Source organism: Anser anser, assembly GCF_964211835.1.
Source record: "Anser anser genome assembly, chromosome: 15".
Taxonomy (NCBI): domain Eukaryota; kingdom Metazoa; phylum Chordata; class Aves; order Anseriformes; family Anatidae; genus Anser; species Anser anser.
Genome location: NC_139736.1, coordinates 7556885 through 7574021, shown reverse-complemented (window position 1 = coordinate 7574021; position 17137 = coordinate 7556885). Strand labels below are relative to the sequence as shown.

General features: G+C 39.7%; 1 protein-coding gene across 8 annotated transcripts in view; it reads right to left on the bottom strand.

The window, feature by feature from the left end:
• Positions 1–292: 292 nt before the first annotated feature.
• Positions 293–17137, bottom strand: part of TECPR1 (tectonin beta-propeller repeat containing 1) — a 29756-nt gene continuing 12911 nt past the window's right edge. For 7 of the 8 annotated variants that reach the window (XM_083800290.1, XM_083800293.1, XM_083800291.1 and 4 more), the window contains 17 exons: positions 16631–16776; positions 15274–15797; positions 14273–14418; positions 13173–13328; positions 12504–12653; positions 11711–11868; positions 10316–10443; positions 9929–10031; positions 9136–9232; positions 8635–8714; positions 8253–8309; positions 6590–6764; positions 5184–5319; positions 4740–4832; positions 4043–4149; positions 3458–3577; positions 293–2447 (listed from right to left, as the gene is read on the bottom strand). In XM_083800290.1, the coding sequence (XP_083656416.1) occupies positions 2250–2447; positions 3458–3577; positions 4043–4149; positions 4740–4832; positions 5184–5319; positions 6590–6764; positions 8253–8309; positions 8635–8714; positions 9136–9232; positions 9929–10031; positions 10316–10443; positions 11711–11868; positions 12504–12653; positions 13173–13328; positions 14273–14418; positions 15274–15797; positions 16631–16776 (2574 nt within the window). In that variant the 3' untranslated portion in view covers positions 293–2249. The remainder of the gene's footprint in view (positions 2448–3457; positions 3578–4042; positions 4150–4739; positions 4833–5183; positions 5320–6589; positions 6765–8252; positions 8310–8634; positions 8715–9135; positions 9233–9928; positions 10032–10315; positions 10444–11710; positions 11869–12503; positions 12654–13172; positions 13329–14272; positions 14419–15273; positions 15798–16630; positions 16777–17137) is intronic. The other variant, XR_014572807.1, reaches the window with a different exon arrangement.

Here is a 17137-nt window from a genome sequence, read left to right as displayed (position 1 = left end):
TTACAAGTACAGAGTTCAAATGCTTGCGGCAGCGTATTTCTGATAGGACTTACTGCAAACAAAGAGGCATTATTTCAAATATCAGGCCCCAAATGGCATGCAGTACCTGGCTGCTGCTGCGGTACCAAAGAGACCAGAGGCTAGCCCTTCTCTCAGTGCTGCCACCCTGACTAACCACCAGGCACGGCACCAGCACACTTAAACACAGCAGCAGCAGCTGGTGCCCAAAGGGTCCTTTGCTGCAAAGTGCTACTCTTGAGGATGTGTCAAAAGGGATTTCATAAAAGGCGTATTTTTCTGATAAATTACTTTTATTTTTCAAAATCGTTTTAGTTTAAAGTCACTTTTCCTGTTTTTAATTAGCCATAACAATGATATATCTTTTTAAATTAATCCATTTTCTAATCAACAGTTTCAAAAAGCATATACTTAATATTCAGACGTAAGTTACCTGTGTTCACTTAAAGCCAGTGTTTTACAGTAAAGTAGGTGAAACTTGACAGTGCAGGGAAAATGCAAAGGAACATTATAAAGCTTATTGTATGGAATTGATTTGCTAGTTGGCCATGTAGACACTATTAAAGAAAAAAGCCTTTTTTGATATGCTGCAGAGAAAATACAATCCTAATAATTCTCTAAAAATACATGATAAAGTTATTTATTTGGACAAGATACTGTGCAAGTTATGCAAAACCTGTTTATGGTAATTAGCGCAAAACATTATGGTATTTCCACAATGCATGTATAAAACAGAAATCTATAATCACATATTGGAAAGATCAACAGATTTTTTTTTAAACAGTAAAGCATCTTCAATCTTCATTCACATTTGGGTTTCGAAACAGTGCTTTCCTTGGCATTAAAATACCAAATATATTCTTTAAATACGTGCAAACGTAAGCTTTACTTCTACAAATACAGTACTGAGACCACACCACACTGCTTATCGTATAAAAATAACTTCATATATAGTCACACATACAGAGGGAAAATGATTGTAAACTGCTGCCAGGGGAGAAAAGGTGGTGCCTTCCTGAAGCTATTGGGAGAGAATGCTTTCTCAGCACTTCCCACAGACTGGATTTCAAATAATGATTTCAAACAATTTCACATCACAGTTCTAAGATAAGTAAAAGACAGGAAAAATGCTTTTCTGGGGGAAAAAAAAAGTGGTTTCTTGCTGGAAGAAGGAATGAATCAATTGCTTGCTAAAAGCGAAATGCAGAGCCGCCTCCTAAACCTGCATAAGTATCTGGTGACAAACTCCACTGGTACCAGCACAGTTGTTTTGAATTCTTACCACTGTGAAGCCAGAATCTTGTTTAAGACCTGCTCTTTTCTTTTATGCTATGAACATATAATTTGCAATTATCTGGTGCACAGTCTAACTCCTCGAGCATCTGGTCCCTTCCAACATCATAAGGTAGGTATCTGTATACCTTAGTGATTAGGGTTCCAGTTAAGATGGAGACTAAACATGATCTATTGCTGTTTGTCCTGACAATCTAGCATGAGACTTTGCCTCTCTAACCAAGACTGAATAGGGCCATGCTCTCTACATAGTCTTGCTGAAACCAGTGATTCTTCTTGTTAAGCTATTTCTTGAGTGCCAAGATAGCAAAAAATTGGCCCTTACTGGTAACTGCATCCTAAGGTGAGTTGTACAGAATTTAATTTTACTGATGTGAGCAAGAGAAGCGTGACCAAACCTACAGGCTTATGTAAACAGGGCTCACATGGACAAAGTTATGTGCATGTATGGATGTTTGCAGTGCAAATCGTGGAAATGCTTGTAATTCAGTTATATTGGTATCTCTGCTCAAATATGAATCTGAAGTGTAGCATGGAAGACAACGTGAATATGAGAAATGTAGGGACGAGAACTGTAATACAAAAATTAAATAAATGTAATGGTAAAATTAAATAAATGTAATGGTCATATGCAAAGATTCACATTTGTATAGTTTTGTAGCAGCTATGGTAAAGGGTCAGAAATACATTGTGGCTATAATGCTTGCCTGTTTTGACAAAACTATTAGTTCTGTTAAGTCACATTTTACACACGACACAGTCGAAGAAATCGGTATTAAAATTACCCCACTGTAAATTCCAGTTCAGTAAAACATAAGTAGCACAAAACTATCATGTTTTTCTCTCCAGGTCATGGTCATGGACATTCACATGGACATTCAGTTTCTTTTTAAATTATGTTTACTACTGCTTGTTTGCAAAACGTAGACAGTGGCAACTTAACAATTAACTGCACTTCTGTCCAAGTCTTGTCTTTCACTGACCATCAGAGGGGTTTTGGAGGGTACCGCTCTCCCTTTACTTTCATTCTCTTCCAAGTCCTTTGATACTGCAGAGTTTTCTTCAGAAGTGTCTTGCATAGCGACCCTAGATGCTTCAGTTGCATTTCCTCTGACTGTAATGTGTTCCCATCCACCCTACAGAAGAGTGATAAAGAAACATAAAAGGAGAAACATCACCCTGTAATTACAACACTTGATGTGATGCTTTATGTACGCTACTACTTTTATATGGCTTATTCATATAGAAAATAATCCTGCTCTGGGCTCAGTCAGAAAAAAGGCTCCTTGTAAAACAAAACAAAAGTGTGATTGCATGTGTAACTCCCCAAAAAAGAATGTGCATATTCACCTTGTCCTTTAAAATTCACATGCAGCACCCACCATTCACATTGCTGTTTCTTTTGAGCAGAGCGCCTAGAATGGATGAGTATAAGGAAGGGCTCTCAGAGTATTTCCCCTGCCTCTGGGTTGGGCTGGGGGGTTCTGAGGCTCTGAGCCTGCGCAGAGATAGTGCTGGTGAGGGCTGCCGCTTCCCTTGGGAGGCCAGGGGGAGAGGCTCCCAGACAGCTGGGCTGGGAGACCTCAGCCAGGGTCCCCTCGCATCCCCTGGGGTGCCGAGGTGCTAGTGGTTGCCCCCCATGAGCTCCAGTTCCAAGGAAGCCATCCTTCTGCCTGGCCATGGGCCCCACTGATCTGGACTGGGGGACTGCCCAGCCTCCTATAGAACCACTGCAGATTTTCCACCCATCTGCAAGGGGCCAAAACATTGAAATAGCCTTTCTGAGAACACTGAGGGTAATACAGGGAGCAACAAAGAGGAATAATCATGTGCAGAGGAGGAAGGAATCCACTTTTTAAAAATGCTACTTACTTTTATTAATTTTTCCATTATAACTTTTTAAATGACCTATTTAAAATGAATACTTATCAAACGTAAATAAATGACTTCCCAGCAATAATTGTACAAGCCATTATATTTAACTTAAAAAAGGAATTAAAACTGGAGAACAAACGTTAGTTTCCTGCAGGTGTGTGCAAGCTTTAGAAAGCCTGCCTGCTCAGCAGGCTAGTGCTTTGCTTTCTGCACAGTGCCCATGGGCATTTGGTACCAGCTTTAAAGCAGCATAATGTCCTCCAGCACTTACCCCAATTCCGTAGTCCCATGAGAGGCCTTTGGGCTCCATTGGCTGAACGCCAGTGCGGTGGCACACTGTCCCACAGCTCAAACTGTGACTTCCTTGCACTTTGTCAGCTATCACCCAGACCTCAAAGAAAGCAAAAACTGGCAATAAAATGCATTCCTCATGCTGCTCTTCCCAGATGTGAAAATCCTGATTCGCTTTACCACATCAACAGACTAGTCTTGACTCTGGAGTAGGCCAAAACTGCTCTGATTTAGTCAGAGGGACAACCAAACAGGTCACTAGATACCAGAGTTGTAGTGAAAACATTGCCAGATAGTAAGACTTGGCAGGAAACAGTTTATATATATATAACAATTTTTAAAACTATATTAATAAGGCTTTTTAAGGCAAAGGACTGGCCATATCACTATTGCATTGGTCTCATTTTTTTGTCCTGCTGTTGGAATTCCAGCACTTACTTAGATCATCATCTTGTGGAATAAATAAAGCTAAACAAAAAAAAAAAATCCTGAAAAAAAATAATTACAAAAACATGTTAAGCATAATTTTTAGTAAACTAATATGATACCAGGAGACAATACCCACCTGGTCCAGGGGCCCTACAGACATTTTGCGGATATTATTTGATACATAATCCCAAGTAGATCCTTGAGGGTAGCTTGGTGTGATACCTTGCCGGTACCAAAGGTTGCCTATAAAATAAATAGTCCTGGTTACAGCTTGCATTGACTAATGTTTTACAGCAAGGGAAGATGAATTTCCTACTTTAGAATTTGTATTTCTGCAGTTACTCTTTATAACTTTCTGGAAAACAGCAGCTACACTGTTTTGAAAAATTTATTGAGGAAAAAATATTTATATAAAGAACTATGCATTAGAGAAGTAAAACATGAGGTCAAGATAGCTGAAGGAGACTGGTGTTAAAGGCTTGTTTCTTTCACAAAACAATCCTTCACAATGTTTCTTGCGATGGTGGTGCTATTTCTAGCTTTCTCAACAGGAAGGTATTCTTCAGTTTTGTACATTCTAGGGTTTCAGACACAAAGTCCTTCCATGGAATTCTCTTTGAGGTTCACCTGTTACTTTTTTTTTTCTTGCAAAAACGGTATAGGCGATGGATTGTTGTTACCTATGGCACTACATGTCTCTTTGAATACAAGAGTATTCTCTAAGAGCAGCAGTGCAAGCAGAAGGTTTGACTTGGACTCTCCTTTTAAATCAATCTAATAAATACCGATGTAGTTTTTCTACCAATGATAAGTAATTTTTAAAAAATCCTTACCGTTCTTATCCAACACAAACACAGATGTTCGTCCTACTGAGACTTGTTTTAACTTTTGTTTTTGAGGTGAAGGAATATGGTACCAACAGTCACCTAAAAGTCAGAAATACTTGAGTAAAGCACTGAGAAAACAGGATTATGTATGAGAATTCTGGGAAATAGCTGCAGTGGCAATGCATACCTGTGCAAGAAAACTGTGAATGACATTACACTTGATGTATTTTTGCTAGCTTGTTTTTAGAGATGAACACTGTTTCTAAATCACCCAAGTGAAAAGCAAATTAACTGCTCTAATTAACATGATGCTGATTATTCATATCCCTTATTTTGTATAGCCTATTGGAAAGACCTCTACTAAAAATTGTATTCTCTAGACATGGCACTAGTAGAGCTTACATCCTGTATAAGAGGAAGATTGTAACCAAAAATAGTACAAGTACTCACCTGCAGGTTTCTTTGGAGACACTGAGCCCCGGTAGAAGGCAGAACCATCTCTAGCAACAGCCCACACCTGGTAAAATGCTCCAATGGAGATGGAAATGAAGGGCTGATCTGTTCCCACATGAAGCCAGGATGTTCCCTGACAAATTGTGGAAGAAATTGTGAAGCAATGGTTAAAAACTCCATGGGAAACCACGATAAAATTATTTTGATTATTACCAAATGGGGAAAACCCTAGGTAGTAAAAAAGACTGAGTATTAATTCTTTTTAGAAAAAATAAAAAATTAGGATGACTGAACAGAAACAAGGTCTCTGATCCTCAAAGATACTTGGATATTTAACTCTTTTAAATTAATGTTGGACTATACCAGACCTTTTTCAGTTGAAATCACTGAAATTTAGGGGCCTGCCTGTCTCTGAATGGTTGGGATCGAGATCTCTTTCTTTCTCTTTCTTCTCTTCTCCTTTTTTCAAATAATATCTTTTTTGATTATATAAAGCAATAATCTCATGAAAAGCAACAGACTGAAGTCTGTCTGGCTTCAGATTCCAGACACAGAATTCCATTTCTTGCTGTTGCACTGCCATACGGACCTGTGCTATTGTAACAGACTGAGTAGGAAGAAAAAAAATTCATCCCTATAAATTTTCATCTTCTTGCAGTTTTTCTCCAAATTCCACTGAAAGTATATTTTCTTTCCAATTGTAAATATGGCTTAAAATTAGTGAATATCAATCCTAATTTGTTGTTTTAGCACATGTATTTTATTAGGAAAGGTTCCTGTTGAAGCTACTCAAACTATTTGTGCCTTTCTGTGTACCTTACTGGACATGTACTCATTATTTCTGTCCCAGTTCATAGAAAAGTCAGTAGGTACATCCAGGCCCACCTGCCTTTGAAATAAGCAAAGTCAGTTCCAGGCTCTGAAAAGTCCATGGACAGACTCCTATTGCTATCAGTGGGCATTAGGTTAGGGCCGTAGTTAGAGAACTTCTATTCCTAGGCAGTTAAATGAATAGGATATACACATTATTGACGATGGAAAAAAAAATGGAACTAAGCTATCAGTGCAGAAAGTGGAAGTCAAGTACTTCAAGAGGAGATACAGAGGGGATAGATTAGAAAAGAGTTGTTCAATTGGAAGGGACCTTCAAAGATCATACAGGGATGAGAGGCTACTGCAAATAATGTAGCACAAGCTAAAGCAGATTATGCAAGAGAAAGAACATTGAAAAAAATGTGGGCAGAAAACTGTCACAGTTGATGGACAAGGACTTTAAAATCTGGGACATGAAAGGGAAAAAAATAAGGTACTTTGACAGAAGGCACTGCATGTCTCTGTGTATGTACTTGCAAAATTACATTAAATACATCAATAAGGCAGTAAAAATAAACAAGGAGCCTTACAGCTGGGTTTTGCTGTGTCACTCCAAGTCTGCAGAGCACGTCTCCTTTGTCACTGATTGCCCACAGTGCTACTGATTCTTCATCAGCCGCATCTGAACTGGGAATTATGGAGATGTCCCACAGGGTAACAGGAGGCACTTCCAGCCATGGCCCGCTGGTGACTATCTTACATTTTCTGAAGCAAAAAAACCCCAGACCCATCAGAAGTATGTACTTTCTATAACTGAATTTGTTCCCTGGTCCATTGGTGACTTTAGTGTGAACAATCCTGAAGTCTTCATTAAATAGGTACAGTAAGAATTAGCTTTTTTTTTTTTTTTAATTTGAAAGGGTTTTCAACAATCATATTTTGCATCAGGTTTTGAATTCTGACATCTTATATCTGTTCTGATTTCACAAGTTGTTTTTTGTTGTTGTTTAGAAAAAAATAGATAAAATCAAGGCCACCAAAGAAGGTTTTGCAGCTTTAATTTCTCTGCTTCCTAACGCTCTAAAACTCAGTGGGCAACAGATGAATCATAGATATTTGACCCCAGCTAGGAATCCCATTGTACTGAGAACTTCACACCCAATTCATTCCTTCCTCTGCCTCGGGTAAGGGAACCACTTTACAATTTGTTTTTTGGTGGTGACTGTTAAAAAGCAAGTGTAGTATCCTGAGGTAAGCAGAGAAAAGGCAGTTTTGAGTTAAGAGTTGGAGGTAGGTCATCCTGGAAATCAGTGTATTCTGGAGGGAATCTGCTGCAAAGCAGTGCTGTCTTAGGGAAACTATATTAGATTTTATCATCACAGCAGCTATTTCTGTGTGTAAAGAATGTCCTAAAAAACTTGGGGCATTCCTCTGTTCCCAAACCTGAAAAATAAGATCCAGCCCTGAGCTGTTCCTTACCTGTTTGCAATTTTAAATTGATAGTTAAAGTAGGAGGAAATGTTTAGGTTTAAGGGTATTTCTCAAGTTGCTTATTTTGATCAAATGGATGTTATCTGGTTGGTTGCACATCCTGGAACAACAGTTTGCTTCAGGACCTTAGTTAGAAGATACTATACAAAGGCCAAAATACTAGCTTTGCAGCCTCAGTATCAAATAGAACAATGCGTAACTAAATTCACAGCAACTTCTTAGCACAGTTATTAGATAGCCTAGTACGGAAAGCATAGAAAAGCTGAAAAAACAGTAAATGCAGACTTTCACTGCTTAATGGAATATAATGGCAGTTCGCTATTTTCCTGGACCCGTCTGAATATAGTGTACTTTGATTCAAATGGGGCTGGGATTATCTGTGGCCTAGTGCATGGTACGTGGAATTCATGTGTTAAAACAACTAATAGAGATGACATATTTCAGCTGTTACAAGTGAACTAGTACGTACTAATATACCTAGACTTTATTGTTCCTTGATTATTTACCGTGAGGAAAAACAGATACAGAGAATCACCAGCTGATTTTGTCTACAGATCCCACAAAATCAATTAGGTTATCTACTGTAAAGGCTTCAGATAGAGCCAGAGTGCTAAAGATCCTGAGCTTATCCTGGAGGTGGTTTAGTTACTGCATGTTTTATTACTGCTTTTGTTGATTGTGTGACAACCCTCCCCCTCAAGTAAAGGAGATGATAAGGGAGCAGCTAGCATCAAAGCTTGTGTTTGTATCTTAGTTCCTCACCTTGCCCAGCGCCTCCGTCGGACGAAGTCTTTCATTGTCTTGTGGCCATGGTAGGATCTACCAAAACAAATGTAAATATGTATTCACGAGGATGTCAGAGCATCTCCAATTTCAGTGACAGCCTGAGAGCATCGTCTGTGTATCTGCCCACCGGACACATCTGCTAACTTTAAAACACTTGGAACTTCTGTTTGCTAAGGTGACCTTCACCTTGCTGCCCTACCTCCCCAACACATTTCAGTGTTAGTGTCCCCATACCATGAGAGAAATCAAGGCACGCTTGCCCCTGTCAAAGTATGCTTTATGTGCAAAACAGCAAATGAGGAAACAAGAACTTAAAAATGCCTGCTAGGATTTTAGGCAGAAAAAGATATCTCCTTACGCTGGAAAGTCTGCTGCATACTGCCAGCCTTCCCGATCTGTTCCACCTGAAGTACTAAAATCAATGTACCAGTCGGATACCTATTGTCAGAAGGAGACAATAAGAAGCACAATCAATACCTACTGTATCATAAAAATAACCTTTTTCAGTATTTCCCCTTCTACTTTTTGGAGTGCAATGACTTGCTAAAAACCTTCTAATACTTGCAATATAAATTCATAGAGAGGTTCCCAAGTCTTTTTAATTCAGCTGAAGACAAAGCAATCTGAAGAGAAGTCTAAGTCCCACTAAACAACAACAAAACCCCCTCAATGCTTAATGTTCTTTTGACTATGGAAGTTTATTGCTATTTTTGTTTATTTAAGTTTATTGCAATTGTATAATAACCAAGGTTAAATGTAATGACAAACCCACAAAAAAAATCTAGGTCACTTGATCGCAAGTTTTGTATCCTATTTAGCCTTACTTTAGTAGTAAAAAGACTTTTAAAACAAACTTTACCCAAGACCACTGTGGTGAAGGAGGCTTGGTATTGACTTTTGTACATTCCTGCAGGCCAGAGGCATCGCTCCACATGTATCTGTCCGTGGGCAGGCCTCTGCAGTGACACAGTGCACAAGGAATGCAAGGTCATTTACAACATCATTCAAAAGGGGAGAAAGAAAAAAAAAACTATTTCTAGCAGTTCCTATTTTCATAAATGAAAGTCTTCTGTCATTAAACTCTGTATATAGAAATATTATGTGAGTGAGGAGCATAGTGGGAAAGAATCTGTACAATTGCTTCCAGTCACACCAAACCTGATGACCATGTAAAAATTTTTCTCTAGAGTGATATTCCTCACTACTAAAAATTACAAGGTGAATCCTGAGTGTCCGTGACATAGACACCCATATATGTGAATGCTTTTCAGTACTTCCATTTAAATATATTATTCAAGTATTCAAATGTACAATGTATTTAGACCAAAATATACATGAACATATATGTAACCTAATAAGAACTTTCACTCTGTGGCCTTAATAATAAAAGGTATTGCAAGCAGGCACTCTTTGTGCACTCACAAAGCACAAATCTGTAATGCTTTACTACAAATGGAGTTTGAATGGATATTTATGAATCTAGGAAATTCAAAAATTCTGCACCTTCCATCTCAGGTTAACCATAAATGTTGGAGGAGACTGAAGACAGAATATCTGTAGTAATTATTCTGAAAAGCTAGAACAACCCTCTTAATGATTCATTTGACATCAGTAAAAAAGTACACTCAATAAACACAAATCAAGTAAATAACCTGCTGCTGTATCCAGTGACTGGGTTCCACCGTTGGTTCTCATAGATGTAAACACATTTCACATCTGACTGCGTATAGATGTTATCAGCACTACTGGCCAGTCCTGGGAGAAATAAATCATTTGGATTATACTGAAGCTAAACCTTCTAGGCACTACATTTTAAATTCCATTAGCCACAATAATATTGTAAATTACCCTATTTCTTACTTCTAAGCTGACAATATAAGACTGCAATACCAAGTCCTTCCTGATGTGTGGCCTGTTCACTGTACACCCCTGCATATGACAAAGGCTAAAGGAAGGACAGCTGAAATCACTTGAATAGCTGACCCAGTTGTGAAGATGAAAAAGAAACGTGTACACCACAGGAGAACAGTCATCCCTACCTTGGATGAAGCCACCTCCATATCCACCAGTATAAACCCAAGCTGTGTGATCATATCCTATGCCCCACACTATGCCTTGGTTATTGCACTCTATCAGCCGAAGATGCCCTCCAACTTGACGCCAAAACCTGCCAGAAAAGGGACAGTATTTTACATTTACCCCATACTACATCCATCAGGAATCTACGCTTCCCCTGCCCCCTACAACTCTGTCATCCTAAGGAAAGGCAACTTTATTTGTTTGCTCAACCTCTGTTCATTCAGTTAGTGAAGGCAGTTGCCAGTTGAAAGCATTCCCTCTGAAATGGAAAGGTTGCTGGAAGGAACCTGTCTGCCTTCACTGGGAATTTTCAGGCTTTGAAGTATTCTGCTTTCCTTTTATTTTATGGCTTATGTTTTGCCATCTTTTTTGAACTAGTTAGGACGATCTTGTTAGAATCTGTATGTCTTAGCAGCCATCAGCTGCCTCAGCTTTAACTTCGTCCTCATTTTTCTTAAAGGCTGGAATCACCTTTATCTGACAAAAAACAAATCATTTATATATCTGCTATGGAGATTGGGAAAAAAAGAAGGGATGTAATTCTCCCAATACTTCTAATCTTGGCAGGTTAATCCTTTTCTGGAGCTTTATGCAGCCAGTTGGCCATGAAACTTTTCTGGAGAAGAATGGGGAAAGTAAAGAAATTGCAGAGGAGTGTTTTAGTTGTGCAAATGGTAGGAGATGGCTTCAATCACAGATCCCCTAAACTAAGATGTAAGAGAACATCAGTTTGTGATTTTCCAGATGCTGAAGGTGCTCTACCCTGAAGAAAAACGACCAAAGTATTTCTGAAGTGTTATTATTCAAAGACACTGGAGGCATTTTTAAAAATTGAAGATTGGCCTTTGACCCCCCCAGTTCTGAGTTTGTGCTTGGAGAGCTTGCAGTACGACATTGTCACAGTTGTAATAGAAACTCTAAAGGAGATATTCCTGGACTGAAGTGACAGTAGAGAAATGAGACTTTCAGATTTCCTGACTCAGATAAAACTGAAAGCTCAAATTACATTACAGTTACAGTGACTAGGTTTACTTTTAGTGCAGGCCATCTCTTGATTTAGATCATTACTACATTAAGGATGCCATCATGAAAAATTTTCAAGTCATTTGTGATGGGATCTCAACCCAAATTTTTGAAATCACAAAAATAGCTCCATCATCTGAGAACTAAAATACAATTTGGTGAATTTCTTCAGATGCACTCGTAAGCATGAAGGCAGCCATTAACCTTGTGACTGACAGACATCTGCAGTGTGCTATACATTCCAACAGCCCATCGATGTCACCAACTTGACATGAAAGACAATCTGTGCCAAGGCACCCCATGCAGAAAGAACAGCTTCTGAAACCCCTTACATTTGATCACATGGCATCAGGTGTGGTCCTGCCTCCAGTTCAGGACTTGGCTCACTAACAAAGATGTCTCCTTTACAAGTAACTGACCAAATGGCATGGTGAGAAGGAGGGCCTTGAATCCGTCTGCTTTCACAACAGGACATGTTCAGCAAAGACAGCTAAAAAACGAGAAGCAGAGAGCCAGAAGGTTACTTTCACAGCGAGAACAAAAATTTCCATATAGATGCCCCAGTACTACAAAATGAAGTTTTAGCTTTGCAGGTTCTTACAAGTCAGCAAAGTGAACTAGCATTTTTTTCTCAAAGGCACAGGAATGCAGTGTTTTAGAAATTATTAACAGAATAACTGGAATTAATGTGGTTTGTAGCATTTGACTTTTATGAGGTATCTTTCAGATTTTCATTTACTTTGGTGTGTGTACATAGGCCTGCCTGTATGTAAGATTCTCTACAACAGTGACAACAGTTCTTCTACCAATGCAGAGGAATAGACTCACTGAATTCAACTCCTAACTCATTTGTAGCCCAATCTATATCCAGAGGTAGGAAGGGAAGGAAAAGCAATGTTGGTTTTACTGTGGATAACTGTGGCTTCAGAACCAGTGCAAACTCTAGAGGAGACAGGAAGCCTTGGGTGCCCCTGACGGAGCTTGAAGAGGACTTCTAAAATACTTAATTTGTGAAGATAGCTAAGTAGCCTAGATACTGTAAACGTAACGCTCAGATTTCAGAGACTAGCTTTTATGTTTTATTTCAAAAATAGCCAGCTTGAAATGAAAATTTCACTGAATTACCCAGTCATTCATTTCTTGTTCTGTTGTGGCTGCTAGGCGGATTGGCCATCGCTGCTTCGTCCTTTCAGGTGTATACAGGGCAAAGGAGTGTTTGGCTTCATTCAGAACATCAACTATAACGGTGACTTCATTCAGGAATATATGAATATACTAAGACAAGAGAAAAAAAAAATGTGACTAAGGTGAACTCAAGATATACCTTCCTCAGTGCCAGCATTTTTGCACTTCAAGACTATGAGCAAGGCATTGCTGCCAAGGGTAGCAAAGAATCAATTCTTGGTGCAGAAGGAATGCTGTTCCTTACGTGGGGCTCAGTATCCAGGCCTGCACTACCTCTGGTTCATGTTGCCCATATGCATCAACCCTATTTGTGAAGACCCTAGCCAGATAAGCTTGGTTCTTTCTTCATAGCCAGGAATGTTTTGAACTTCCTAATTAGTGCAAAGCTGATGGTTTAAGCAATGTGGATGCTTGCTGACTGGGCATTTCTGACAGAGCATTTAACAGAGCTTAGAAAAGCTTGCAATTCGCTATTACCCTGGGCTACATTTGAATTGGTTCCCAAAACAACAGCTTATCATAATTTGCCTTCCATAAAAAAACTTTTTTTCCTTCATTGGTTGTCTTTTGCCATACACAACACTGTTGAGGGTCTTGAGCTGAACACACCTTTTTCTCCTCATGATACATGTAATAGATGAACAGGATGCTGTCGCGCATTCCATCACTCCCAGTGAACTGCTCAAGTGCCACTCGCACATCCATCCATTTGTGAGGCTTCCAATTTCTCCACCATTGCAACATCCCAGTTTTAACCCAAACTGACTGTAATGCAAACACAAATTTTCAGAAGTAAGGAAACTGCATGACTCTTCTTTCTCCCAAACATTATTTCTTGTGACCACAAGAAATCTCTGCTGTAGGTCTGTAAGGTCTGTATCATATCAGTTACTTCTGACACAGAGTATACCAGTGTTCAGGAAGCTGAAGACAAAATGAAAACTGACAAAACTGGATAGAAAGGCACTGGAATGGCATGTGTACGTCAGTGTTAACATTTGACTTCTGCAAAGAATGCAATAGCACACAGATACTAATTAACTCTAGTGTGTTCCTTACTATAACATGATTTCTGTTCCAATTTTGAAAGATTTTGACATAACCTTTTAAACTGAATCAAAGCCCCGGACTCCAAGTGTTTTTAATTAAGTGAATTGCAGACTTGGCAATTGGCATTTGGTAATTAGCCATGAAGGGACCAAAACCATGAATGAATCTGAAAGAGACCAGGAGCTGATATTTAAGTGCTGTTACTGATATTATCATCACTGATTTATTTATGCAAGTTATGTTAATCACCTAATGCTCATGGAGAGGAAAGGTTCACCTATGTGAGTCACCGTTTCAATTAAGGAGCCTCATCCTGTGGTGGAATAATTCTTACAAAGTTCCACTGTTGAAAACGTTTCTCTGAATTTGAGGTTTCAGTATATGAAATAATGGCTGACCAGTGCTTCAGTTTCTCCTACACAAAACTATCAGCTAACATTTTCAGATGAAGATTGCTACTGCATGTTTAATAAGCCACTAGTTTCCCACAAGGAGCCCAGACAGTGATACTCCTGGAAAGCTGTCACAGACAGAAAAAAGGAAGAGAATAAAAAGCTGACAGCTAAGTTCAGATGAGTACATCAGAATTGTACCACTGATGCCTAGTACTGACAGATCTAAATGCTCACAAGTCAGAAGTAGGTATCCTCGCTGCTTACCTGCTCAACAGCCTGTTCGTAGTGCCTGAAATTCTCCAGCTCCCGCTTTGTCCTTTCACTGAGCTGCTGAAAAATTTGCTTTCGCCATGCTGCTGTCTGTGCTGGAGTGATAGACAGAGAAAGAGACTGCACGGAGGACGACAAACCTACAAGAGAAGCAAAACCAACACATTTCAGTGAGCTTTGAATACGGTCCTGTGGAAAAGTATCATGATACTGCTTTGAACACTGGACTGAATCAACCCAGTCTAACAAATTTTGCTAATTAACACTTTGAAATCAGTGTATTAAAGCCGAGCTTTGTAAATAATGCATAGGAACGGAACTACTACACGATTATATTGAATCTTTCAATGCTGTAACTTTATACAAATGGGACTTCTGTCACTGAACTGCAAGATAATTAGCTAATACAATGCATTAAGAGTTATGCTGTTAGTAAGTACTGGGATGCCACAATTCATGGTTTATTTTTAAGATATGGCTGTACTCCGCTGTCTTTCAAAAATGTAAATTCCAGCCTCATCCAGGTATCAGTGGGGCTCACATCCACACTGCCCCTTAGTAACTTCAGTCTTACCCTTACCTCAGCAGGAATGGTAGTAGCAAGGCGGTATTTGTGGCATTGGCATCTCTCAAGAGAGCCTTTTTAACTGCTTCTAGTTACTATTCAGTGGTATTATGGGTTTAGCCTGAAGTTGCAGTTTCAGTGCCATTAAAAAAAAAGATGCAGTTCCAGCACACTGATTATTTTATAAAATTCTTACAGAAACTCCTTTATCACCTTTACACTTACATATCTCAATCCCAAAGTGCTTTACAGTTAAATACACGCAGCGCTATGCTCAGACACGGAGTGTAACAACAAATTGCAGGAAGAGCAGTAATCAGAAGTTTTATGCCAAGGTTTTATTTAAAAAAAAAAACAAAACACATTTTTTTTAAGAATATTGACAAATTGAAATTGGAAATTAAAGTCTTCTGTGGTGCTTGGACTTTACCTGAGGAGACAGTGAACCATTTCAGTGGGCTGTGCAAATCCACAAGGCAGCCTCCCCCAGACACCCAGGCCCACAGCGGGTGCTCATCGGCTCCGTACTGCTCCTCAGCTCCCACCGAGAACATGCCAAGGGAAGACAGGCTGGATGTTTCTGCAAAGGTGCTGACAGAGAGGACTGGATGCTTTTGGGCCTCCTTTAAGTCAATGTTTGTCCACTGCAGTTCTGCAGAAGGATTTGGGTTTGTAGACTTACGGCTTTCAAGATTAGATTTCTTATTACCAGTCGAAGCAACATTGGCTTCTCCTTGATCAGAGTCCAGAGGATCCACAGTCAAATTTGCACATATTTCTGCTGTCTGGTTGCCTGTGCTGCTACCACTGCCGCTGGCTGCAGCTCCCGTCGGGGGAGTGTTGGCAAGGTATGTGGGGATGCTTGGAAGATCTGTGTCAGAGGAAGTGTCTGCATCACCGGGAATGATTGCGTTTGTTTGGTTCTGAATATCATCAGTAAAGAAACAGCCAGCACTGAAGGACAAATAGATAATTCATTAACTATAATTCAAAACATAATAAATTAACACAGGCCTGAGACCACAGACATACAGAAATTGATGGAGTGTTGCAGCTTTAGGAGAGAAGCAGCAGACTTCTTATTGAAGGTCAAAATCGATCATTAAGAAAGAAGAGTCTAATACGGATCTAAGAGGAGATTTAATTGATCTTTGTAAAAATCAGGGGTGTTGGGTATCAACAATTCCAAGAAAAGCACTGAAGCAACATCCCATTTTTGGGATATGAAATAATAAATAGGATTTTTTTAAAGCCCATTATTAACTCTGTGCTTTTTGTCTTAGCTAGAGAGGTCTCCTACTCAGAGCACTCTGACTTAAGTAGCTTCTGCAGCATGCCAGCTGCACTGTCATGTCTTGCACAGCCAACAGCAAGCAGTCAGCAGGGAGTTACTGGTCTAATCTCTCAGGAAAGAAATGTACAGTGACGCTCTAGAGAAGGATAATCGCTAAGTGAAGCTGACACTTCTTCATGTTACTTCACAGGTAACATTTTATCTTTTTAGAGACCAGCTCCAGACAGGGATAATAAAGGCCAGAAAAACACACTGTACTGGAAGCATGCAGTGAATTCCAAAGTAGGAGCATCAGCTTCTGACTGCATCAGCTGCTGCTTATTGTTAATTTTAATGGCAAAAAAGCAAATGCTTTTTGGCATGCTTAACGGTTAGAGATGCCTTCCCTGCTCTTCCCTGTCTGTACCATTTGAACGTACAGAATGTACAGAAATATGTCCTAGCATTGAAACTCCTGGCATACAGAGTCTCGAGCAGGTATTTTACTGCGCACCTGAGCAGACTTGTTGAGCTCCCGGTCTGAGATCTGTCACTCTCTCGGCCGCATACAATTGCCTTCCATGTCTTCCCACTGAGCTCACTTGGCGTGACACCTTGGCGAAAATAGATTGCTCTGTCATCACAGCCAACTCCCCAGACCTAGGGAAGGAAAGGGCTTGGTGAAGGAAATGGCACGGAATGCAGGCAAAGAGCATCTACAAAGAGGTGCAGTGGTGGAAAATTCAGTGCAAAAACCTGCTGGACTCAGCATTTTCCCTTTCTGTTCTTTACTGCTGATACTGTAGATGCAATATGAAATTCAGTAGCATCAAAAGAAGACTGAACCTGAATGTGTCACATGAGAGACAGGCTGACTGTTGTATTCTGGTGAGGAACGCAGCCACGCATTCCTTCCTAGCAGTTCAAGCACATGGACCTCTTGCTCAGCTGTCCATATTGGCACTGCTGACAGTTCACACGTGAATACTATCTGCACAAAGAGGAACACAAATAGCCTCAC